This window comes from Nicotiana tabacum, chromosome 17 (assembly GCF_000715075.1).
Source record: "Nicotiana tabacum cultivar K326 chromosome 17, ASM71507v2, whole genome shotgun sequence".
In the NCBI taxonomy this organism is placed as follows: Eukaryota; Viridiplantae; Streptophyta; class Magnoliopsida; order Solanales; family Solanaceae; genus Nicotiana; species Nicotiana tabacum.
The window spans coordinates 47,627,693-47,653,288 of NC_134096.1; the positions used below are offsets into that span (position 1 = coordinate 47,627,693).

The following is a 25,596-nucleotide window of genomic DNA, read 5'->3' on the forward strand; positions in this document are numbered from 1 at the left end:
TTTTTGACAAAAGGAATATCACAAACTGTGATCAATTCTTCAGCATTTTCCCTTTTAGAGGACAAATTATCCATAAAGTGATGTATTAATTATTTAAAATAATTTCATTTAAAATTTTGGTTTAAAGTCTTTGCTATTGGCTAAAAGATGCCAAATTGGAGAACAGATTGTCCATAAGAATAGAGGGAGAGGTGAAAATATTAGAACTCCAAAATATATATATGACTTGCTTGATCAAACCATGTCCAACTCTGTCAACTTCTATGAGTTTACATTCTATACATTGAGAAAAAAACAATATATATTTCACAATTATATCACTTAAAAACTATTATTACAAATAATTCTCATTAGCTAGTGAACTCGGAAAAATGGCATGTAAAAAGTGTTAGAAATTAGTTTATTTCTGCTTAAGTAGGTTATTCAAGTATAAGCCAGAAAAGAGTTATCGAATTCCACGAGGGTAGCCACTTTCTTCTTTCACCCAAATAAGCATCACACGAAGAACAAAAAATGAAAGAAAAAAGAAGTGACTTAAAAGAACAAGCTGAATGAGTTAATGAGATTATTCATACTATTCTCTCTGTTCACTTTTACTTAGCACGTTTTGACTTTTTACGTCCCTTAAAAAATAATAAATGAAGTGCATAATTTACCATGATATCCATATTAATTGATGTATATTTTATTAAATTTGAGAAAATAATGAGTAATAAATACTGTGAATATAATAGGAAAAAAAATTATCTTCTCTTAACATGCGTAAAGTGACAAATAAAAATAAAAATTTATTTTTAATATTCATGCCAAGTAAAAATGAACAGAGTATTTTACGAGATCCTATTCAATTCAAAATTTTCCTTCGAAACTTTGAAATTTATTGAACCTCGAGAATCCTCCAATTTGTGAAAAGAGTCAAAGCATCCCATGACAATAGCATAAATGGAAGACTAATAAACTTATCAGGTCAAAAGATCTTAATTAACCACCAGAGTTTATCAGTATAATGTGGACCTCCCCATCCTTGTGAAACAAAATCAGAAATGCTAACAATATATAACCTAAATAGACAATATTCAATCGAGTGAACAGCCATATGCTTTCTGTGGCAATGGCACTGTTGGCACTACCATACAAACTTTATGTTTTACTCCTCACTAATAATCTTTTTAAAAATATGACAGTAATCGATAGGTGATAAATGAACACCAGACAAATAAATAGTGCTTGTTAATCGCAATCAAATAAATATATATCAGTAGACAGACCATCTTGGTTCTTTTCAATTGATGTGTAGTTTCTTCGCTTCAAATTACTTTGCTCTCCTACTTGAATATTTTCCGGCAGATAAGTTTGCTTATTCTAGTGGACAATATTAACCATGGAATGATTCCCACCTGCAATTACATTACACAAGTTAGTCATAACATTGTTCAAACGAAAGATAGGCAGCTTTGGAAGTGGCGTAATTAATGAATACTCGCTTAAGATCATATTGGCACACTAATCAAACCCCTCAAAAGGACAAGATTCAACCAAATACAAGTTGCAAAATGAATCAACAGACAGTAAGAAAAATTAACAAAGACTGAGATCTTCAGAACTCTCAGGGTGTGTTTGGTATGAAGAAAATATTTTTCAATTTTTTCATGTTTGGTTGGTTTAAATGTTTTGGAAAACGTTTTCCTTATCAACTCATTTTCCTCCCATTGGAGGAAAATGGTTTCCTTATCAAGAGAAGGAAAAATATTTTCCAATACTCCTTCTCAACCTTCCTCACCCTATTCCCCACTCTCACCAACCCACCCCACATCCCCCACACCCACCCACCTAACTCCACCCCATGCCTACCCACCCCCTCTCTCCAGAAAGTTTTTTTTTTTTCAAATTTCAGTTTTTTTTCCGTTACCACCCACCCTAATCCCACTGCCCCCACCCTGCACAATAAAAAAGTTTTTTTTATACTTTTTTTTTGTAATTTCAAATTTTTGTTTTTTCGTTTTTCTACCCCCCCTACCCACCCAAATTTTTGTTTTTCCGTGGAAAATATTTTCTTGGAAAACAAGTAGTAATCTTATTTATTTTCCGGTGTTTGGTACGCAAATTAAGAAAATGGACTTCTCAAGAGTATTCATAAATAATTTAGATATAATAAACATGAAGCCATAAACTTTCGAACCAACAACCTTCTGAACCCACAAATTTCATAAACTTTCGAACCCGTCAACTTACGAACTCATAACTTTGGAACTTGTAAAATTTCGAACCTTTAAACCGAAAAATAAAAAAACTAACACTGAAAAATATATTAAATTTTTTTTTTCGGGGGGGGGGGTGGGTGGGCAGAAAAACGAAAAAAACAGAAATTTGAAATTATAAAAAAAAGTAAAAAAAAAATGTGCGGGGGGGGGGGCAGTGGGTGGGGTGGGGATGGGTGGTGCAGAAAAACGAAAAAATAAAAATTTGAAATTGCAAAAAAATAAAAAAAAATTTGCCGGGGTTGGGGGATGGGGGGAGGGGGGTGGAAGGGTAATAGGGTGGGTGATAACGGAAAAATTGAAATTTAAAAAAAAAAAAAAAACCTTTTTGGGTATGGGGGTGGGGAAGGTTGAGAAGGAGTTTTGAAAAATGTTTTCACATCTCTTGATAAGAAAAATATTTCGAGGAAAATGAGTTCATAAGGAGAATGTTTTCCAAAATATTTAAACCAATCAAACATGGGAAAATTAAAAAATATTTTTCGAAAAATATTTTCATTTGTACCAAACACACACATAAGCATTTTTCAAAATAAGCAGATTTTAAAAACTTGGTCAAATATGCGAAGACTCACACCCAATACTTAAGCTCGTTACTACTTCATATAGTCACAGTTGTCCGAAAAAAGAAATTTCCAATCAATGCTAAATCCTCAAGGTAGTTACCATGACGTTTTCATTCACATGACCTCCAGCTCGCCAAGACAATATCTTACCTGCAACGTGGAAGGTTATAGAAGATCAGTTTGAAACATGCAAACAAAGGTGGTGAAAGCAATTAAATGTGTATTTTGTCCACCTGTCACATTGAAAGGCACAACATAGCAGATTAGTGAATATGAATTTCAAGATTACCTCATATATGACAAAACTCGTAAAGTTGATAAAACGACATGCAGGTGTCGAGAAACCAAGAATACTAGAGGATAACACATTACCAAAAGGTTGCACGAGCTGCTTAGGTATGGAAGCCACAGGGATACGCCAAAACCATATAATCAGCAACAAGTACATTAAAACCTGTGTGATCAGCAGCTAATTAATTATCTTACAGTTAAAACAAAGGTTGTAAAAGTCTTGACTACCAAAGATTGCTTGCATTACCTTTAAGATCATCAGGGTCTTTGTGTGTGAATCATATGACGATTTCATTACTTTTCTGAGTTTTTCACGATCTGTATGGCACCAAATGTAGTAATTGAGAATAAACAAAAACAAGAACACCAAACGTATATCAATCGCAAACTAGTTAAGATAGGTTATATGAATCCTCAATATCCATTTAGATTCTTGTACCCAATAATTTGGATTTAACAACAAATTAACGGTTTTTTCACTAGGGGATCTCTTTACTTTTTGACTGGCATACAAATCCAAAACAAACTAGAACACCTTCGGCAGAAAAGGATGAAATGTTAGTACACCAACATGACTAAACCAGCTAATATCACCTATTTCGTTCTTATGCATCCATTATTTTCTATTTTTTGCTAAATCCACATAGGTTTATAGGTCAAATAGTTTTAAGTCCTAACAATAGGCAGGTGTATTTGGTACTTCAACATTCCTAGCTAATTGTTCATGGAGTAGAATACATTGTTAATGGAACTGATAATTTGCTTTCACCACCCAAATTCTTTAAAAGGTGGTACAAGCCTAATTAGTACTTGCATAGCTAAAATTGATAGGAGTACTTTCAAGCATTCTTCTAACAGCTTGCTTGCTACAGTAGCCTGAGTACACCAGGCAAAATATAATATCTGGGACTCTGACTGCTACATCTTACTGTAGTGATTTCTACTACGAGTAGCATCAGTTTCTCTGTGCATGCTATTTTACTTGTCCAACTATAGTTTGATGGGGCACTACGAACATATGCAGCAACATTCCTATAAATAAAGTCTATAAGAATTATGAATAAACAGTAGTATCTATTCTAAGCATGGTAGTATATGCCGTACTTTTTACAAGTTCCTGCTCCTTGGCTGCTGCCATCCTCCTTAGTTTGGTAGCTTGTGCAAACGTTGAAGGCCTGAAATCAATATGAATACAGCATAAAGTTTTACAATCATACATACTGTTAAAAAAATAGCATGATCTACAAAGTGAATTATCAACAAATGACAATTCTCACTTTCTTAGATAAAGGCCCAAAAGGAACAGAAGAAATACTAGTATTTTGGTTGGAAAACTACTATTATCAGAATTATCAGCAAACTACTAGAAATACAATTTTGGTTAAGACATCATAACTTTTACCATAATGGGGGAATTATTGATATCATGTGTGTTGGTGAAAATACAATTACAGTTGAAAAATAAAATGAAGAAAATAAAATATCTTCAGGCTGAGGCGCGGATATCTCGCTCTCTTTAAGGAGATTCAAGCCCACTGCAGCAAAGTCTTCACTGGTCCAGCAGTAATTCTCTTGACTTGTCTCCCCCAGGATACAACAGCCCGATCACGTCGTATGACTCGAACAAAACTCTAGACAAGTTGTTGAGTCCAAAGCTCCACCAAGATGAACACCATACTTCAACAAAAGTAAAAACTCTCTTCTTCTTTTTTCACAACTTTAACCTCACTTTATTGAAACACTCTACAATTATTTTTCACACCACAATATGGAAGAAAGACTCCTATTTATAGGTGTAGGATTTCTTCCTTAAATTAAATTGGAAGAAAGTGGGGTAATAAGTTATGAAATCATGGAGAACATGGATAATTATGTGTACAGCACACACAGTCAAATGGTGTGTGTGCGTGTGCGTATATATTTTCAACAATTTCAATGGATTTTACATAGATAACTGCAGATCTAGGCTAGAAGATTTGAACCCATAACTATACTACTGGATACGCCAGTGCTCATGTGGAGAACTCCAAAATGAATTACAATAGAAGACGTTGAATCCTACTCAAGACTACATAAAGATTAGTTACTTGAACAATTGGAATCACTTACTGTGACATGGCATTCGCCTCCTTTAGCAGCTGCTTAATTTCTGCGCGCAACTGCAACTCCTCAGCATTTACAGAAACTCTCTGAAAACAAAGATTGTTATATTAGACATAAGACAATAGCAAAACAATTAACTTTTTAAGAAAAAAGAGTAGGAGATTCATGATTTATCTACAAAGGGATTGTGTTAACTGTTGACAAATCGACCATTCAAATACTTGACAACTCAATTAAAAACAACTTTCACCATAGCAAATCAATATTCCGCAATTGATGATATTTTCTAGGCGTGTGCGTATATATATGTGCACAGCACACACAGTCTCTCTCTTCACAGACACTGAGACACACTGTACGTAGGTGTGTCAATATCTTATTATTGTGAAATTATCATAAACCAAACGAAAAAAACAAAAAGAGTTTTAAGTTATATACTTGTAAAGAATTTTTTACACTATGGAGTGATATCTACAGGTAAGTTTACTTAAAATATTACCTGCTGACCTGATGGCCTTAATATATATATATCAGACTTAGGAAATAGGTGACAAAATCAAGAGTGTATGAGATGAGAAAGTACATTACCATAAATACTCACTTATACTTTATACATGGATACTAGAATATACACACACATGCAGACATATACAGATATGTATCTAAACAACAATTTTTTGTGAAATTAATATAAACCAAATTTTAAAAAAATCTAAAAAAGAGGTGAAAATTAAGAAAAATACACTCATATTGATTTCGACATATCGGGAGAGGTACTGAACAGCGACGACAATAAGGAATATCATCGGCGCGGCTACCGATCCTTCAAGTTTCTCCATTGATTCTTCCATTTTCTTCTCTGAGGATTTTCCGCTCCAATGGCTTTCTCCTGCTTAGCTATTTTGGCTTTATCGATTCATGTCTGCTTCATTTTCGTTGGATCTGCAACCAATATGTCCGCAGATCTTTCGGGTTTTTCTCCAGTTTTCTGACACTTTTGGCTTTTGTTTTGAAATTTACTATTATTTTTCTTGTCGAATTTGAAAATTTAGGACACAAGTACTAAATTTTTTGAGATCTTTGAAATTTCGAACTATTAATTTAAAATTCAGAGATTTTAACTTTAGAATGTCATATTCTAAAACTTGAAGATAATATTTAAATAAATTATAAACTGTAAATATATTTTAAACAACGTATCCGCACAATTGGCAATGCAATTTGGACCGCTCGAAAAAATGGATTTGTAGAGTGGACAGGCCCATTAAACTTGGATTGCCCAAAAGCGCTAACATACAAGTAGCCGCTTGTAGCATTTCTATTCAAAATATATTCATTTTTTTTAAGTTACTTAAAATTAATCAGTTTTGGCAAACATTAGAGAATAATAACTTGTTTGACCAAGTTTCAAAAATTAATTTATGTTGAGAAGTACCATTATCAAAAGTATTTTTCTCGAAAGTACTTTTTGTGAGAATCAGTTTGTGTTTGGCTAATTAATTTGAAAAACACTTCTAAGCAACAAACAGTGTTTGGCCAACTTTTTAAAAAGTGTTTGTAAGCGTATTTTTCTCAAAAATATTTTTGGAAAAAAAACTATTTTTTTCACTTCTGCAAAACTGGTTCTGTTTCTACTCAAAAACACTTTTTTGTTTTAAAAGTTTGGCCAAATACATCAACTTTGAAAAAAATATCTTTTTTGAAAGAAAAAAAAGTACTTTTGGGTTTGAAGAAGCTTTGCTAAACAAGCTATAAACCTACCGACGCTACAGTTGCTTTTCCTCTTCTTCATACCGTCGGATTTGAAATTGGACTTTGTTAAAGTATAACTTCATATTCATACGTTTAATTCAGACTTTGATATTTGAAGTTGGGCTTTGCCAAAGCCGGAGTTCAACCCCAGGTCTAAGTTTGAAGCTCATTCAAAATTGAATCTGAGGCGAATGAACTTAATAAAATCAACTATTCTTTAAATATGAATCCTAAAAATATTTATTCGTGCACTTCGCACCTTGTCAGCCAAGCCTTGTGCTCTTATGATATCCAAGAATGGTCGCATTTAAAATCAGGCTCAGGACATACTTTAGACCTTCACTTGCATGGAAATTCATTTTAGAAATTTTTTATTACGAGAATCAAATAAAAAAATATTTTTTTTGAAATTTTTGATCTTAAATATGACATTAGATTTATGTGGCTAACATGATACATTTCTCATATTTCCAAAATAATTTTAATAACTTGACAGCTAGAATGTTTATTTGTAAATCGGAAAAAAGAAGAAAAAAAACATGCTCTAATGTATGTCTATGGCTAGTGTTATATGAGTAATATAATTTAGAAGAAACTTAAAAGAACTTAATATTTTCTGAAATAGCTTACAAGTTACAATTATCTACTAGTGACGAGATTACAACTCATATTGAGCATTTGGATGCAAAATAAAACAAAAACTTGAAATACTTTTAGGAAAAGAATTCTTTAATCTATTGAAATGACGTGATTGATCCTACCACTCGCGATCCACGAATCTCTTTTCATTTTGTCTTCATTTCTTTATTAAGGCCTCAACGCCGCTTACAAAGCCGTTATTAATACAAAAGGCTAAAATTGTCCAAAGCGAAATACGTGTGAAACAAATTATAAAAAACCCTGAGGAAATGGGATAGCGCCACATGTCCTGTTCTACACCCCTTTAGGGCCACGATGCTTCTCAGAACAAACACAGGTAAAACACAGAGCCAAAACAGCGCCTACGAGAGCAATGCGAGAACCAATAAAACCAAAAAGTGCAGATCGATGACGTGGCAAAAGATTTTCGAAATCTCGCCAAAACCAAACCGTGGACTTCAAATCTCACAGTATCGTGAATTCCATTTTTAACACTCTTAACGATATATCCTTTTGCCCTTCCCTTCAAAGCCCTTCTTATCTCTTCAACTTCAGCCCACACACAACACACACACAAACCTAAACAACTTGTTTTGATTGTTGTTACCCATTGTATTCATATTATTGTTGTATTATTCCAAAACAATATTTGTTTTGATTGTTTATTCGGAAAAGAGCTTACAATATTCCAAAAGTATTAAATTTGGTACAATAAAACCCTCTTTTCATCTTTTTGAATAAAAAATTATCTTCTGGATCAGTTATGCCCTTATTTCTAACAGCCTTCAATTAAATCTTTTTTAATTTTTTTTTTTACTCCACCTATTATATTTTCATTAGCCCAACTTAAAATTCAGTCCTATTCTCTAACCCGTAACTTGCCCCATTACTGACCCGCCCACCCCACTAATTCATTTAAACCTATCCTAAACAACATCCGTGGTTTTGCACAGATCCGGCGACCTCCGTTTTGTTGCCTCCGTTCGTCGCTGCACTATTGAAGTGACGTTTTGATAGGACTATTTGCTTCCCCACCGGAAATGGCACTAACCTCGGCATCTCTATGTTTGGGACTGATTTTTGGAACTTGTGTGGTTCATTGCTATTTATTGATGATTTACAACTGCTATTGTTGCTTGTGTTTGTGATTGTTTTCGTGTGGGTTCGATTTTTCGGGCTACTTCCGTTATTGTGCTTTAGCGTTGTTCCGATACTTGTTGTCGTGGAAGCAACGTCGCTAGCCCAAGTCTGCCATGGCCTCTTCATATCTTTTTCATATTGATTAAGATTAGTCCAAAGTTATCTTTTCCGGCGAGTTTGATCGAAAGTAATTTTCAGTAGTTAAATAACTTTATGACCATCTTTAGTGACTGTTTCGGTTGGTTTAAATTCTGATTTTGCTGGTTTCATGGTAGTTGTGCTCATCGCTGGATCTCATTTCCCTTTTGAACAATTGTTCTTTGATGTGGATTTTTTCCAGCCCCGCTCGTCACTCTGAGCATATGATTATTCCCAGCCCCGTAGGTTTAAATGAATTAGTGGGGCGGGCGGGTCAGTAATGGGGCGGATAACGGGTGGGTTAGAGATTAGGACTGTATTTTAAGTTGGGCCAATGAAAATATAACACGTGAATTATTTTTTTTAAAAAAATATTTAATAGAAGGCTGTTAGAAATAAGGGCATAACTGATCCAAAAGATAAACGGTAAGTGCTTTTTTATTCAAAAAGGTGGAAGAAGGGCTTTATTGTACCAAATTCAATACTTCAGGGGTACTTTAGTCCCTTTTCCGTTGTATATTTAAAATTGATTCTATCGTATTGTTAAATACATTGTTCCGAAATAATCAAAAACCTCATTTTATGAAACAATTGATTTGGTGTGGTGAGATCGTTTCTTATTTTTTTTTTCAATTATGTCCTTACTTTATTACTCCATAATTTTATTTTATCATTTTAAAAAAAAATTTAACTCCAAATCTCCAACCTATTGACATACTTTGTCTTCTTCTATATTTTCTAGAATTGGTTTACCCCGTTCTTTTTATTCAAGTCTCCGTTCGATTCTTTGTCTCTTTCCATCGTTTTAATTTTTTTTTTGGTTGCTAATATTAGTTAACCTTTTTTCAGGTTCTTGCTCTTGTTTCCAAGCTACGTAATTAATGATAAATTAGTAGAAAGATATTTTCTTAAATTAGTTTTATGTGTAATTCATGATAAATTTTGTTTAAAACAATTGGGGTATTTTAGTAAACTTATCGGTTACAGTACAATACGATACAGTCAGACCAAACAATAAAAATATTATTTAATAACATTAAATGATACAATCTATTCAAATATTGTATCTATAAAATGATACAATACATTATAAAATGATGGGTGTAATGACCCGATCGGTCGTTTTGATATCTAGCGCGTCGTTCATCGGTTTGAGGGCTTGAGTAGCTTCATTTAAGGTATTATGACTTGTAAGTGTGGTCGTAGTTGAATTTCGGGAAGTTCAGAGTTGATTTAGAAAGAAAATTCTAATTTCGGAAGCTTTAAGTTTGAAAAATTGACTAAGGTTTGACTTTTGAGTAAATGAGATCGGAATCATGATTTGAAGGTTCCAATAGGTTCATATGATGATTTCGGACTTGGGCATATATCCAGGTTGAGTATCGGGTGGTCCGAAAGTATTTCGGCGCTTATTGTGAAAAGTTGACATTTTGAAGGTTCTAAAATTTCCTAAGATTGATTTGAAGTGAACTTTGGTGTTATCGATGTCCGTTTGAGGTTCCGAGCCTTGGAATAGGTTCGTATCGTGATTTGTGACTTGTACGTAAAGTTTGGCGTCATTCTGGAATGTTTAAGCGTAATTCGAACGCATTCGGCGAAGTTTGAAAGTTTGAAAGTTGAAATAGGTGTTTTGATCGTCGATTCATAGTTTCGATGTTGTTTGGTGTGATTTGAGGCCTCGAGCAAGTTTGCATCATGTTTTGTGAATGGTCGGTATGATTGGACGGTGTCCCGGGGGGCGTCAAGCGTGTTTCGGATGGGTTACGAGTCATTTTGCCATGTTTGAGCTGTTGTTTTTAAGATCTGGTGCATCCTTCTTCGTTATCACGAAGAAAGGGTCGCGATCTCGAAGTGCAAAGTGTTGTTCCACGCCTTGTGAATCGCGATCGCGGAAGGAAATTCGCGATCGCGTAGAAGGATTTTCTGCTGTCAGTGGTCTAACTCCGGGAGCTTATATCTTTCAATCTATAAAGAATTTGGAGTTGATCTAAAAATAAAAGTTGTAGCTCTTGGTGTCTAGTTTTCCGAAAGTCAAACCATTTATCATTTGGAATTTTGTATAAAACGTTATGATCATTATACTAGAGGCTATCTAGAGAAGTTGGACAACTTGTTCTTCGCGATAGCGATTGGTTTTCCGCGATCGCGAAGGGCAATTTTGAGCTGAGAAAAGTTGTGCTTCGCGATCGAGAAGCATTTTCCGCGGTCGCGAAGGGTAAATACCTGGGCATAAGTTATATTTCGGGGGTTTGGCTCATTGTTACCTCATTCCTTCCATGGGGGCCGACTTTGGGGTGATTTTGGAGTACCATTTTCATCACCAAACTTTAGGTAAGTGATTTCTACACCTTGTGAGTTAAATACAAGGCTTATATATGGATTTAAACATGGAAATTAGTAAAAATTGTGGGATTTTTGGAAGAAAACCTAGAAATGGTATTTTATATTTTGATCACGAAATTGGACAGGGAATTAGGAATAAATTATATATTTGAGTTTTTAATGTTATGGGTAATGATTATCTTCAAAAAAAATTGTAATCCTGGTACGTGAGCCCGAGGGTTGACTTTATTGACTTTTCGAGTGGAGTTGAAAATTGTTATAAATTGATTAATTATAGGTAATAGAGTATATATTTATGGATTTACACATTGTTTTGACTAGTTTTGGAGAGACGGGCATCGGTTTAAGGTGTTTGACTGGCATTGGACCGGTTATGGAACTTTGGAGCGAGGCAAGTCTCATGTCTAACCTTGTGAGGGGGAATATACCCCTAGGTGATTTTTGTTGTTATGTGCCACTAGTTGTGGGTGCTACGTACGCACGAGGTGACGAGAGTTCGTACGTCGCTAAAGCATGTTTATGTCCGGGTAGACTTAGGACTTTATCATGTAATAATTGAATTATTTGAACTCGTCCTGCTATTTTAATAATTAAAATTATAACTGAATTTGATCTAGAAATAAATATTATATACTAGGCGGAACCTTAACACGTTGAGTTGTTGGCTAGTTTTTTGAAGAACGGTAAAGATTATACTCATTTTGTACTCATGTACTGTATCATAAGCACGTGTCTCGTGATTCGGTAACTTCCTTCATTTCTTGTAGAGCGGGCCGAACGCCTCAGCAGTATAATATATGCATCTATGGTTCATGTCGCTCGACCCTCGGCAATGTATACATTATTCTGGATCGGGCCGAATGACCTCGGCAGAATCGTGCGTTATATCGTTAGTAGTCCAAATATTCACGAGATACACCTTCCACGGATGCCTGGCTTTTTATGGTATTCCTTATTTATTTGATATTGACACTTGGCATTTTCTGAGCTATAAAGGTAGAATACAAGATCAAGAAATTTACACTTTAAAAGAAATATTTGGAAGATTATGAAACTTATAGATTTACCCCACTATTGTTGTGCATAGGCCTGGCAAGTGGGTCAGTCCAAGCCCGGGACCGGCCCAGGACCGCGGGCCAGACGGGCCAAACGGCTAAACGGGCCAGGACCGTTTGGTCCGGTTTTAGCGGGCCTGGTCCGGTCTCGTGGGCCGGTCCTATGATTTGGCCCGCCAGGCCCGGGGCCGGTTGGCCCGCCAGGGCCCAGGACCGAACCGGGACCGGCCCGGTCCCCTTAGCGGGCCTAGCGGGCCCAACGGCTAATTTTTAATTTTTTTTTAAAAAAAAAAAAACGTTAGCTTATATATAGTAAGATGTATATATATTATAGTATACATATAAGCTTATATTTATACTATACTATAGTCTATACTATATATACATCTCATAAGATATATAAACTATATTCGATATACTATATATACATCTTAAGATATACTATATATACTATACTATATATACATCTTAAGATATACTATATATACTATACTACATATACATCTTAAGATATACTATATATACATAGTATAGTAGATATACATGTATATATAGTATATCTTAAGATGTATATATAGTATATAAATCGAATATAGCTTATATATAGTAAGATGTATATATATTATAGTATAGTATAGTATACATATAAGCTTATATTTATACTATACTATAGTCTATACTATATATACATCTCATAAGATATATAAACTATATTCGATATACTATATATACATCTTAAGATATACTATATATACTATACTACATATACATCTTAAGATATACTATATATACATAGTATACTAGATATACTAGATATATATAGTAGATATACATGTATATATAGTATATCTTAAGATGTATATATAGTATATAAATCGAATATAGCTTATATATAGTAAGATGTATATATATTATAGGCTCTGATACCATTTAACAGGATCAAGTGACGGGCGGTAATCCGCCATGCCTTCTCAATTAAATTAAAACAGAAATCACCGTTTGACCGGGAACTGGACTTGTTTCACACCTCACATCTGGCTTTTATATGCCTGGAAGGTTTCCACCAGTTAAAGATTTCTATTTTAACATATTTGAGAATTCTTAATCTAGCTAATTCAGTACCCTTATATTTAAAGACTGGCGGAAAATCGCACAATCAGTAAGGATAAGAATTGAAATATACTTGAATTTTATATATATAGTTTAATGACTGTATGGAAGGTTAAAAACCTTTACTCGAGCAAGGGGTCTGTCATAATATAATACATACTTTTATTGAGCCCATGTGTCTAGCAGTTCTGACCGTGAAAGAAGATGCCCTTTTAACTCCTTTATCGGGCTGAGGTTCACGGCTGGCTAGACGAAGCCACTAAGGCAAAGCTAATAAAAGCAGTGTTATATCAGACTGTACCAACCATCTCGACACCAAATCAAAACTCTATGTATATAAAACTCATTTATATTTTAATAGATGCCGTCGCTTTCATGGTGTATATAGGAGAGAAGTTAGATACTCAACATAGATATGAAGGCTCTTAGCCGGACATTGTCACGGCGAGAGAGGAGAGACTAGAAGAAAAACTAATTATGAAAGACAGAAGTATGTACCTTGATGCCAAGAAGTAAGGCCCTGAAGATGAAGAACTGAAAACTTTTATTTACTTGTTCTTCTATTACAATCTATAAACTTCAGACTAACTCTTTACTTACACTTAGAGAGAGAGAGAAAATTCTAGAGAGAGGGAGTCTCAACGTCTGCCTCTAAAAAATGAACGAATGAATTCTATAAATAGAAAAGAAAAGGAATCTATGAACAGTAAAAGTGGGTCCCCGTGGGTCCCTGTAACAGTGTTTCTACTGTTGAAACAGTGTATTTACTGTTGATGAACAGTATATCTACTGTTTGAGTGGGTCCGACGGCTTCACTGTGCTGTGGGTCCGGCGGCTTCACTGTTTGAGTGGGGTCCAGCTATTTCACTGTGCTGGTTTCTTTTCCGCTTTTTTCATTTGGCGGATGAATTCTTCTGTTTTATGTAAGTCTTCTTCAGATAATATTCTTTCTGCTTCAATGGGCTGAGAATCTTCAGCAATATCATCGTTGCTTGTTCACTTTGCATTGACGTATTTGACTTTTCATATTGAATAATGGAAGACAGTAAATTTCTTTTAACTTCTTCCAAGTAACTGTTAATCATCTCTGTTTTATCTCCTTTTGAAAGGAGATTCTTCTGGCAATATGTCTCATCGAACTGTCATCAATTACCTCTTTTTGAGGTTTGTTGGAATATTCTTGGATCTTCATCTCGATTGAATCCAAGAGCTCTTAATCGTATAAGGTCTTTGATTTGGGATCCTTCTTCATTAATTTGTCCCAAAAATTGTTGTAAAAAGTCCTGTATAAGCAGGGGACTTGTTCTTCAGTGAATCCTACCTCTGGATTCCATTTATGTATCCGAGGGATAGAAAATTCCAGAAAGAAATATATTTGGTTAATTTTTTCTGGGTAGCAGATATGATCTGCGTGATATAAATCGTTTATAAAAGGAGAAATTATTATCCATTCTTTGTATAACATGAGGAATGGATCTGGTAAAATCTTTATTGTTGGACCGTGGTATGACCACCAGTTTAGAAACCAATTAGGAACAGTTGCTGCAAATATCTTTGCACATACTTTTATAAACCAAGTATGTTTGTGTCTATCATTATTGTAGTATAAAACTTTATCAAAAGCTTGTATATAATCCCAATAGGTAAAATTTATTTTTACTTTGTTAAGGCTTATCTGCCTTTCTTTTATTGTGGATATACCCCAGTCTTCAACAGATATAATCTGTTTAATTATAATCTTCGAGAAGTTATAAATGTTCTCGTCTGTGCTATATCCAGAAAAGTGCTGAAAATCTGCACTGCCAGTACTGGTTAGTATCGTCTCATAGTAGGAACGGGTTTTGTATGACTCACCCAGATAATATAACCCATTTATCAAGTACCTTTGGAATATCTTCCATGGTTCTTCTTTTCTCTAAATGTCAGAATTTTCTAAGAGAAATATCATTTCTCTTTTTGGTACTTTTTCGTATGACTTGATATCATCATTGTCATCTTTAGTAATGGAAGCAAAAGTATCACTTTGCTTAACAGAAGTATTTTTCTGTTTCTGAGCAGTCAAATATGCCTGCAAATGTGCGTATAACGGGCTATCTTCTGGAATATCTTCCAGGTGGACGGATGGTCCAATTGATGATTCTTCTCTGAGAGATATCCTCTCATTGACTAAACTCCTTCTTCCCATTTGTATAACTGGGTAGTTTGATGAGGATCCGTATGACGATCCTGAAGGTGATGACCTTCCTTTTGATTGTGGGGATGATCTTCCCCAACCTCTACCTCTTCCCGTACCCCAGGGGGGTTCCATCCTGTAAATATTCACGAGATAAGAAATCTGGCAGAGAATTATCAATTCCCTTTTTATATTGTATTTCGAAATCAAAAGGGGCTAATTGAGCCTGCCATCTTGCAAATATCATTTTGAGGCACCATGTTTAAAATCTTTATTAAACATATATTTAACAGATTATGCGTCTGTTTTTATCAAAAACTTTTGGTTAACATTTCATGTGCCACAGTAGCGTATTTTCTCTGGGCTTCAGACCATTTACCAGAGTAAAATCTAATCAGATATTCATGTTTATCATTGGGATTTATCTGTTTCAAAATCCCCCCATAACCAATATTAGACGCATCAGTCTCTATAATCTTTTGCCATGCAGGATTAGCGAGGGTTAAGCAAGGTAAAGATTTAACACGTTGCTTAATATTTTTTACCAAAGTAGTGTGACTATCAGTCCAAGTATTTTTATAATTCTTTTTTAGCCTATCATATAAGGGGGCTAAATCACGTGACAGATCTTTATAGAAAGGTGAAATATAATTTAAACTTTCCAAAAATCTTTGTAACTGAGTTCTATCAGTAATAACATCGGGAAATTTTGAGGCAAAATCAATTGATCGTTGAATAGGAGTAATTTTTCCCTGACATATATAATGCCCTAGGAATCGAATATTAGTTTGAAATAAACTCATTTTTTGTTTTGAGATTACCAAACCATTTTGTATAACAATTCTTTTGAAAATATCTAAATGCTTAATATGCATTTCAAGTGTTTTGAAAAATACCAAAATGTCATCGATATATACAATGACGAAGTCTAGATAAGGGTTGAAAATATCATTCATAATTTTTTGAAATTCTGAAGGGGCATTTTTCAAACCAAAAGGCATAACATTCCATTCATATTGCCCAAATGGAACATTAAAAGCAGTTCTATAAGTATGCTCTTTAAATATTTGAATCTGTCAATAACCAGATTTTAAATCAAATTTTGAAAATATATTGGCATCATATAATCTAGACAATAAATCTCTTTTATTAGGAATAGGATACCTAACCCATTTCAAATATTTATTCAAGGGCTTATAATTTATGACTAATCTAGGAACACCACGTTCCTTTTCAGCTGTGTTATTAACATAAAAAGCTGTACAGGACCAAGGAGATTTTGAGGGTTTTATCAAACCCTTTGATAGCAAACTATCAATCTTTTTTTTGCAAAATTCTACTAATTCTGCATTCATCTGACAAGGTCGAGATTTAGTAGGAATATCATCCTCAGTGAAATTATCTTCATAAGGAAGAGTGACAATGTACTTTTTTCGATTCCAAAAAGCACTAGGATGCTCAGCGCAAATATCAATAGCAATCTGCTTGGAAATCAATTTGATTTTTTCCTGTATTTTAGTAGAATTCAAAGTATCAAATATATTCATACTAAACAGTTCTAATTGTAAAGAATCAATATGTTTTTGCTTCATATCAATTAAAGCATTAATATCTCTAGTTACAGATCCTGTTAAAATGGTATCAGAGCCTAGGTGCTTTCATGGTATATATAAGATAGATATGAAATATTCGACATAGATATGTTTCTGAAATATGGATTTAGGAGAAACTAGTATAAAAAATACTAGATTGGAAGAGGTAGATATACCTCAAAACCTTGATTTGTTAAACAAATGGACTATTCCTAAAGTCCCTATTAGAACAATCTATGATTATGGATGGTTTGATAAACTCTCTTCTAAACAACTTGTTAAAACAACTGAGCAATCTTTAGCTTTGAATTCGTCTGAACAGACTATTCGTTTGTTAAACAAGCATGATGTAGATATTTATAAACACCAGTATAATTATTTGCATATTGGTATGGTTCAAATTGCTTTTAAGCCTTTAACCCTTAAAGGGTTACCAGAGACATTTTTGGCTGCTCTCAGAGATGCCAGAAATTTAAATTTTAGACAGTCTCTCATGGGTTCTATTGAATCTACTGTCGCCTATGGCCCAGTATATTTTAATACCCAACCCAATCTGCAATTATCTCTGTCTGATGTTAATATACTAGATGCTTTAACATTAAATGTGAAAACGCATGGTTATAATTACGCGCCTGGTTCTGAACTTATATGTTTATCGTATAGGATTTATTTTAAATTACTTTCTACGTTAAACCCTAGATGTAAATTATATGATACATCTGATCAGACTATTCTAGTGGAAACGAATTTTGCAAAGTCTAAGGTCACCACGAGGAGACCTATTAAGTGGGAGGAAATTAATTTTCCAACTACATGGACTTTGAATTCGGTTATATCCCCCAGTCAGATAACTGATGCTGTCAGTAATACTGAGTATTCTCATATTACTCAAAATCCGGATGGTAGGATTTGCATTCAGTTTGACGATAATAATTCCACTAATAGTTCCACTTATAGTAGGCAGTCATTTTCAAATAATAGACTGTTACCTACTATTAGTTCTGATTATAATAGACATTCCTTTACCAATCGTAGATTGTTGCCTGATATTCAACATATTTCTCCTGTTGAACCAGTTTATGCACCAGCTAGAAATCGTGCTGCATCTTTACACACAATTTCTACTAAAGTAGGTGATAAACCTGTTGAAAGGGTTAAGATTAACCCCAAAATAAATATTGTTCAGGATAGTGATAATATTTCTGATAAGGATATTCCTTCTGCTTCCGAAATGGATTTTGACCCCAATGATATTTAATGATTCCACACCAAATTGATTTTAGTCCAGGGTCACAAGCTAGAGGTTATATTCAAAAAGAATTTTTCACTGATAAATGGAACCAGTTTAAAACTTGGTTTTTTAATACTTATAGTAAAGAAGATTTAAACAATATTTCTCAAGAGTTTTATGAAACTTGTGCTTTACATAATCAAATTATGTATTTTGTTCCTTGGTTTATAACCACATATTTACCACTTTTTATAGAAGTTTTGGAAAGATCTTATAAAGACGGGAGTGGCAATATTACTAAAGCCATTTACCCTCCTCAAGCGCCTTTTGTTTTACCTAATAATACAGGTATTACTTTTACTGCATTTCAAAAATTTATTGATGAAGATGTTGCTGCAGTCAGCATCGCAGAAATTAATAAATTAATTTCTCAAAATAATTATTTGAGTTTATATGTTAAAGTTTTGGGTGAAAATATTAGTTTTCTTAATAAAAAACTTGATGATTTAACAGTCTTAATTAAAGATATGAGTACTAAAAAGACTTTGACTGATATTGCCTCTTCTTCAGGAAGCAAATCAGAACCTCAAATTGTTGTTACTCATATTCAAAGACCCCCTGATATTCAGGATTTTAAATTTAAATCTTTTGGTGACTTAGAAGAACTTCTTGATAAAAAGTTATCCGGTTTGAATATCAAACCCATTGATTTATCAAATGATTTTGCTGATAAATTAGATTCTACTTTTGACTATAAAAAGGATGTTTTGTCAGAGTTTAATAAACTCCGTAGTTACCCCAAAAAGAATAGTAAGTTTGCAGATAGCAGATATGCTGATAAACCTAGAATGCAGACTTATTATTACAATCGTCCTACTCCTTAAGATGTTTTAATAGAGGAACGTGATTGGAATCAGACTAATACGTCTTATAGTGGTTCCGAAATCTATGAATGGAATCTTGATGGTTTGACTGATAGGCAATTAACTATTCTTGTACATAGAATGCTTATGTATGCAACTATCTGTAAAAGCGTAAAAAATACAGATAGGAATATTTGCAGAATGATTGTTGCAGGTTTTACTGGCCAACTGCATGGCTGGTGGGACAATTATTTGACTATAGAAGAAAGAGCAATGGTTATTAATGCTCAAGCCACTGACGAAGAGTTGATAACTTAGGCATGGCCCTAGTTGCAAATAGGGAAGATGCCGTTTATACCCTTATTCTTACTATATTAGAACACTTTAATGGTAGATTTACCAACCAGAACGAAACTGTTCGTACTCTCCTTAATAGCCTTAGATGTAAGACTTTAAGTGAGTTTAGATGGTATAAAGACACTTTTATGAGTAGAGTAATGGAACTACCAGAAAATAAGCTTGAACATTGGAAAGCTAAGTTTATAGATGGCCTTCCTTCTTTATTTGCTGAAAGAGTTAGAAAAATTTTAAGAGGTAATTATGGTGAAATTCCATACAGAGACTATACCTATGGTAAGTTGATAGGAATTTGCACACAAGAAGGGTTAAACCTGTGCAATGAATTAAGATTGTCCAGACAGCTTAAAATGGATAAGCTTAAGGAAAGAAACCAATTAGGAGACTTTTGCACCCAGTTCGGTTTACCCGAGACTTCTACTCATAGGAAGAAGAAACATAAGTATTATAGATACCCCAACCAAGACAGTCCTTATAGGAGAAAGAGATCTAGATATAGATCTAAAGAAGAACGAGAAGCCAAGAGAGCACATCGCAAGTCTACTAGATTTACCAAAAATAGGTCTAAGCGAGATCTTGCTGACATTAAGTGTTATAAGTGTGGTAAATTTGGCCATATAGCTCCTAATTGTAAGCTTCAAAAGCTGAAAACCTTAGGACTAGACGATGAGTTACGTGATAAGGTTTATGGTTTGTTATACACTTCTGGATCAGAATCGGACTATTATTCTGAGTCAGAATCCGAAGCTGAAATAGATTTAGTTGATTTATCTGATAGTGATAAAAATGTTGATAATACTTGTACAACTTGCAAAGGTGATACATGTACTTGTGATGAAGAATTTTATAAATTACAATCACAATTTGAAAATTTAAATATGAAAACTATTACATCTGATAATGTAATAGAACTTTTAAAAGAAATTACTGATGAAAAACTTCGTGAAAAAATTATTAATTTGACTACTAGTTCAAGTTCTAAATTTGCAAAACCTTTTGAAAAAGAATTTGAATATTCTCCACCTTATTCTTTACTAGAGGTTAATAACCGTCTTTTGAACAAAAATGCAACTCCAGCAAGAGATTCTTCTTTCGATGATTTAAAAATTGAAGTTGAAAACTTGAAACGAGAGATTAAATCTCTTAAACAAAATCAAATGATTTGTGATCATAGGATTACTCAGATTGAGAAAATCAATTCTCCAGTTGAGAAATCTAATGATAAAAACAAAGGTATTTTTGAAAATGATATTGAAGAAAAACCTATTAGTTTTAATCCTAAACATGATATGTTTTTAGGAATGATGCAAATTATTACTGCTCATAAATGGTATATTAAATGTACTATTCTCATTGATAATGATTTCTCTATTACAAACATTGCTATGATTGATAGTGGAGCAGATGTTAGCTGCATTCAAGAAGGTTTAGTACCTACGAAATATTTTCAAAAAACTACTCATATGGTTAGATCTGCATCCGGACATGCTTTAGATATAAAGTATAAACTTCCTAATACGGGTATTTGTCAGAATAAAGTCTGTATTCCTCACTTCTTTTTCTTGGTAAAGAACCAGTTATACCCTCCAATTATACTTGGAACACCGTTTATTAACGCCGTTTATCCTTTTACAAGCATAGACTCGAAAGGTTTTACTGCTACTTATAAGGATAAAGAAATTAGTTATACTTTTGTTACAGATCCTGTAACTAGAGATATTAATGCTTTAATTAATATGAAGCAAAAACATGTTAATTCTTTACAATATATATATATTAAGATGTATATATAGTATATAAATCGAATATAGCTTATATATCTTTATTACTATTTTTTTCTCTAACTTCTATTAAAAAAAAATTAAAAATAGAAAGTTTCTGTTGGGCCCAGAACCGGACCGGGACCGGCCCACTAAACCCAGGCCCGTTAGTTCATGGTCCCGGTCCCGGGCCGGTTCCAGCAATAAGCCCGCGAGGCCCAGGACCGTTTAGGACCGGACCGTATAAGACCGGCCCACTTAAGACCGGCCCACTTAGGACCGGGCCCGCGAAACTCACTTAGGACCGGGCCCGACCCACTTGCCACCCCTAGTCTAAGTATATCATGTGATGCAACGTGTAAGTATTCTTGGATTAGGTAAAGTCGTGACGAGTCGTTTTAAATTAACTTACTTTATTACCCGAAATTTTGAAATATATCTCAACTCATGCAACTTCTGCACTAAATGTGCAGGATCTGACAGGTTCATATGGTGATCATCGTGGTGCGTAGGCGCATCTGTTGAGGAGACTTTATGTGAGCTGCAATTCAGGCTACCCATCACAATCCATCGAGTCTCCATCGTACTATTTATTTTATCATGTCTTATTTACATTCTCGATAGATGTTGTATTATTATTGTACTCCTTAGAAAATACCCATGTACTTGTGACACCGGGTTTTGGGGGTTTTCTACGGGTTGTTCGTTATTGTAGTTCGTGTAAGTATTATCATTTACCCTATAAATTCTATTTCATACTATTTAATTAAGAAAAATTATGATTTTAAAAATACTAAAATAAGTAATTAAATTGATCAATCACCGTTGGCTTACCTGACGGCGGTGTTATGCGCCATCACGACCTTTAGTGGATTTTGGATCGTGACAGCTTGATATCATAGTATTAGGTTCACTTGGGTCTCACGAGTCTGATAAGTGGGGATTTTGACTACTTATTAGCGCTTTTAGCTTTTGTTTTAGTCCAAAAGCGTTTAATTGTGTTCCCGAAAACTGATAAAATATGCTAAATTACAGGAATATTAGAAGATGGACTCCCGAGATGAAATCCAACTAAAAAAAGGAGTAATCTAAACTCAAGGCCATAAAAGACACAAAAACGCAGAAGTGCAGACCTCAAAATATCATCTGCAGCCGTAGATGATGAAGAAAAGGGCAGCAAATCTTTGTGCAAAGTGCGGTCCACACATGAATTGTGCGGCCGCAAAAGATGGCTAGGAACAAAAGTTATGAGAATGTGCATTCCAAGTCTCCCAGAAGTGCGGTCCACACAGGAATTGTGCGGCCGCAGAAGAAGTGCTACGCGGCCACAAATGTATCCGTAGTTACATTTCTGTGGACCACAAAAAGAAGGCCTCGCGGCTGCAAATCATAATTATGCGGCCGTAGATCTCCATTTCCTACAAGTTGAAGAAATCTGCGGATCGTACACGGAATTTTAGGTCAACTTTTGACCTATTTGACTTGGTCTCTACTTGAAAAAGAGAGACTTAGTCTAGGAAAACTTGGCTAACAAGAAATTGGGTCAATCGAGAGATTGATAATCCCAATTTAAGGGTTTAACCTAGAGATAGTAATAACCCGACTTGAGCTTTTATCAACCATTTTGTGCAATACCCATTTGGACTTGAGAAAGCCAAATTGGGCAAAATCACTCTCTGACCGAGAGGTATTGAGTGGGTAATTGAGTGTCGATAGTTATAATACACCCTGATCAATAAAACAAGTATTAAGGTTTATATCACATTAGGCAAACACCTAGGCGATGGTCATAGCCCTAGGCTTTTTACAAAACTTGAAAAACAACAAAAATAATTTCTTAGTTTTATTTCTCAACTTGCACTCTTAGTTTTAAATTAGACTTAAAAACAACTCCAATTTGTGAAAGTGTAAATTGAGATAGTCAAATTCACATACTACAGTATATACTCCTAATTCCCATATATAGCTCCCTGTAGTAATCGACCCCGACTCTTGTTGGGTACTATCATTGCATTCGACTATTTCATAACCTTGAATTGAGGTGTGAAATTGGACGAGATCATAGTCATGAGCAAGTCTAGTAGAGTCTTGGGGATCGATACAGAGACGTCTGTACTTATCTTCGAGAGGCTACAAGGCTGTTAGGATCATTTCCCTTCTTGATTCCTCATCGTACGATTTGATTCCTTTGAGGCTTTTGCCTTTATTTCCTTCCTACTCAAAACGACGTGGTACGTTTGTTATCAATTGGGCATCGAGGAGTTTTAGTGGTATTGTAGACGTGGTGCAGGATGTTTCTCCTTGCGTATTCGGGCAGGCTATTATAGTCGCCTTGCGGAAGGGTGTTCAGTCGTTTTAGCCCAGTATCTGTATTTACTATGGTTTTGAGGCTATGCATAGATTATTGTGATGTTCATGCATTATTATCGCACAATGTTGGTGTAAAGATAGGGTGCTTGTTTATGTGTCGAGACAGTGAATGACTCGAAAGAAGGATTTCTCAGTGCATAGTTTAGGGGTTCATCATTTAATTCCAGCAAAGGAAAGGCATTGAGACTATGGATATCCAGGCCTTGGTTGACGAAGTGATGAGACTTGGTTTTTTTGAGCGTGGTGGAATTCTTATTTGTGATGTGGTATCGTCGTCCTTGTTGGAACGCATTAAGGTTGACCAGTGTTATGGTCTTCTTCGATTTGCCTTCGGGGCAGGATGTTGGGAAAGTGGTACCTAAGAAGCGGTTTTCAAAGATAGCGGAGTGTAGCAGTTTTAGAATCGAATTGGTGTTTCTACTGTTGATGGCTCCAGAAAGATGATCTTTCAGGAGGTTTAAAGTTGGTAGAAATTTATTAGTTTAGGTGCTACAAGTATGTATGTCATTTGAGGCAGGGCATGGCGGGAGGTTCTCTCGCGGTGGTTGGATTTCTAGCAAGCCAGGTATGAAAAGCGTAGGTCGAGAAGTTGCTTAAAGAAGATGGTTTGACCGAAGTGGGAGTGGCAGAGTAGCATATGGATTCTGTGGTAGGATAGCCACATACCTTGAGGAAGAGCGAGTTGGGAGGCATGGTGGAAAGTGACAAGGTCCACGGATTATAATTGGAATGGTGGTTACTGTACGGAGAAAGATTGAATATGGCAGAAAGGAGTTTGCTTGAAATGAAGAGGGATGTGAAGACTTGAGTATCGTTGGGATGCGACATGACTTCGAGTTTGGGATGTATTATCGCACTTTTAGTTGATGTCAATGGGGAATATACGAACTTGTACAGCTGGTGGATGAGCACAGGCTTAGGAAGGTTTACCGATTTAGTGGTAGTTGTACCAGTGTAGCGTCGTTGGGAGATGTCGGTACAGAATTCCACAAGTGGGATATATTCTGTGAACACGTTAGCGGTTGTGCGATTTTGATGATATTTCTATGAAGAGTTCTACTTACTACGAAGCGGAAGATCAAGTATACTATTATGGCTAATAATTAGGAATGTTCATGAAAAGTTTAATAAGAAACTATAATTAATTTGGCGGGTTGTGTCACGCCCCAAACCTGGGGAGGCGTGGCTGGCACCCGGTGCCCTGCTGGCCCGAGCGAACCACTCTGTAACTCCTGATCATTTGACTAAAACTAGAACATACATAGGTCGAGTTAGCTGAGCTCATTCCTTTTGTAACTATCATGGGCCCACATGGCCACCACTTATAATGTACAACTGTAAGTGGGAAAATACTGTATCAATGAATCATCTTTCTTAAAACATGAATACATATGGGCCGTCAAGGCCTCTGACATACTGTACAAAATGAACCTCTGTCTATAAAGCCTCTAAGATTATTTGACATCAAATGGGACAGGGTACCGGTCTACCTATAAGTCTATAGCAAAACTCTGACACGATGACTCATAGACTCAGATGCACTCCGAATAAGGTGGAGTCTTACCGATCATTCGCTGAATGCTAACCTCATCTACTATGAGGGTTCGTCAAACTGATTAATTATACCTACAGGCATGAATGCAGCGTCCCCAACAAAAGGATGTCAGTACGAATAATGTACTGAGTATGTAAGGTAGAACTGAAATATAACAATAAGTCAACATTAATTAAATACATATAAGAATCAACCTGAATCTCTGAAGTGCCACCATATATACATACTTATTATACTTACATATATAATGCTTCTCTTTGAGACTATTTCTATTATCCATATCGTATGATGCATGACTAC

The 25,596-nt window shown here is 34.9% G+C and overlaps 1 protein-coding gene across 6 annotated transcripts; it reads right to left on the reverse strand.

Annotated features, from left to right (window-relative positions):
- Nucleotides 1–939: 939 nt before the first annotated feature.
- On the reverse strand, nt 940–6,372 carry LOC107782862 (protein GET1-like). 6 transcript variants are annotated; one of them, XM_075234252.1, is made up of 8 exons: nt 5,962–6,368; nt 5,225–5,304; nt 4,220–4,290; nt 3,363–3,433; nt 3,197–3,278; nt 2,925–2,974; nt 1,294–1,397; nt 940–1,258 (listed from the first exon to the last, which is right to left on the reverse strand). In XM_075234252.1, the coding sequence occupies exons 1-7, from the start codon at nt 6,067–6,069 to the stop codon at nt 1,326–1,328; spliced, it is 534 nt and encodes a 177-aa protein (XP_075090353.1). In that variant the 5' UTR covers nt 6,070–6,368; the 3' UTR covers nt 940–1,258; nt 1,294–1,325. The 6 variants fall into 6 exon arrangements, with proteins under 6 accessions (XP_075090353.1, XP_075090354.1, XP_075090352.1 ...); XM_075234253.1 differs by having other exon boundaries at nt 940–1,397; nt 3,114–3,278; nt 5,962–6,372; XM_075234251.1 differs by having other exon boundaries at nt 940–1,397; nt 5,962–6,367.
- Nucleotides 6,373–25,596: the final 19,224 nt, after the last annotated feature.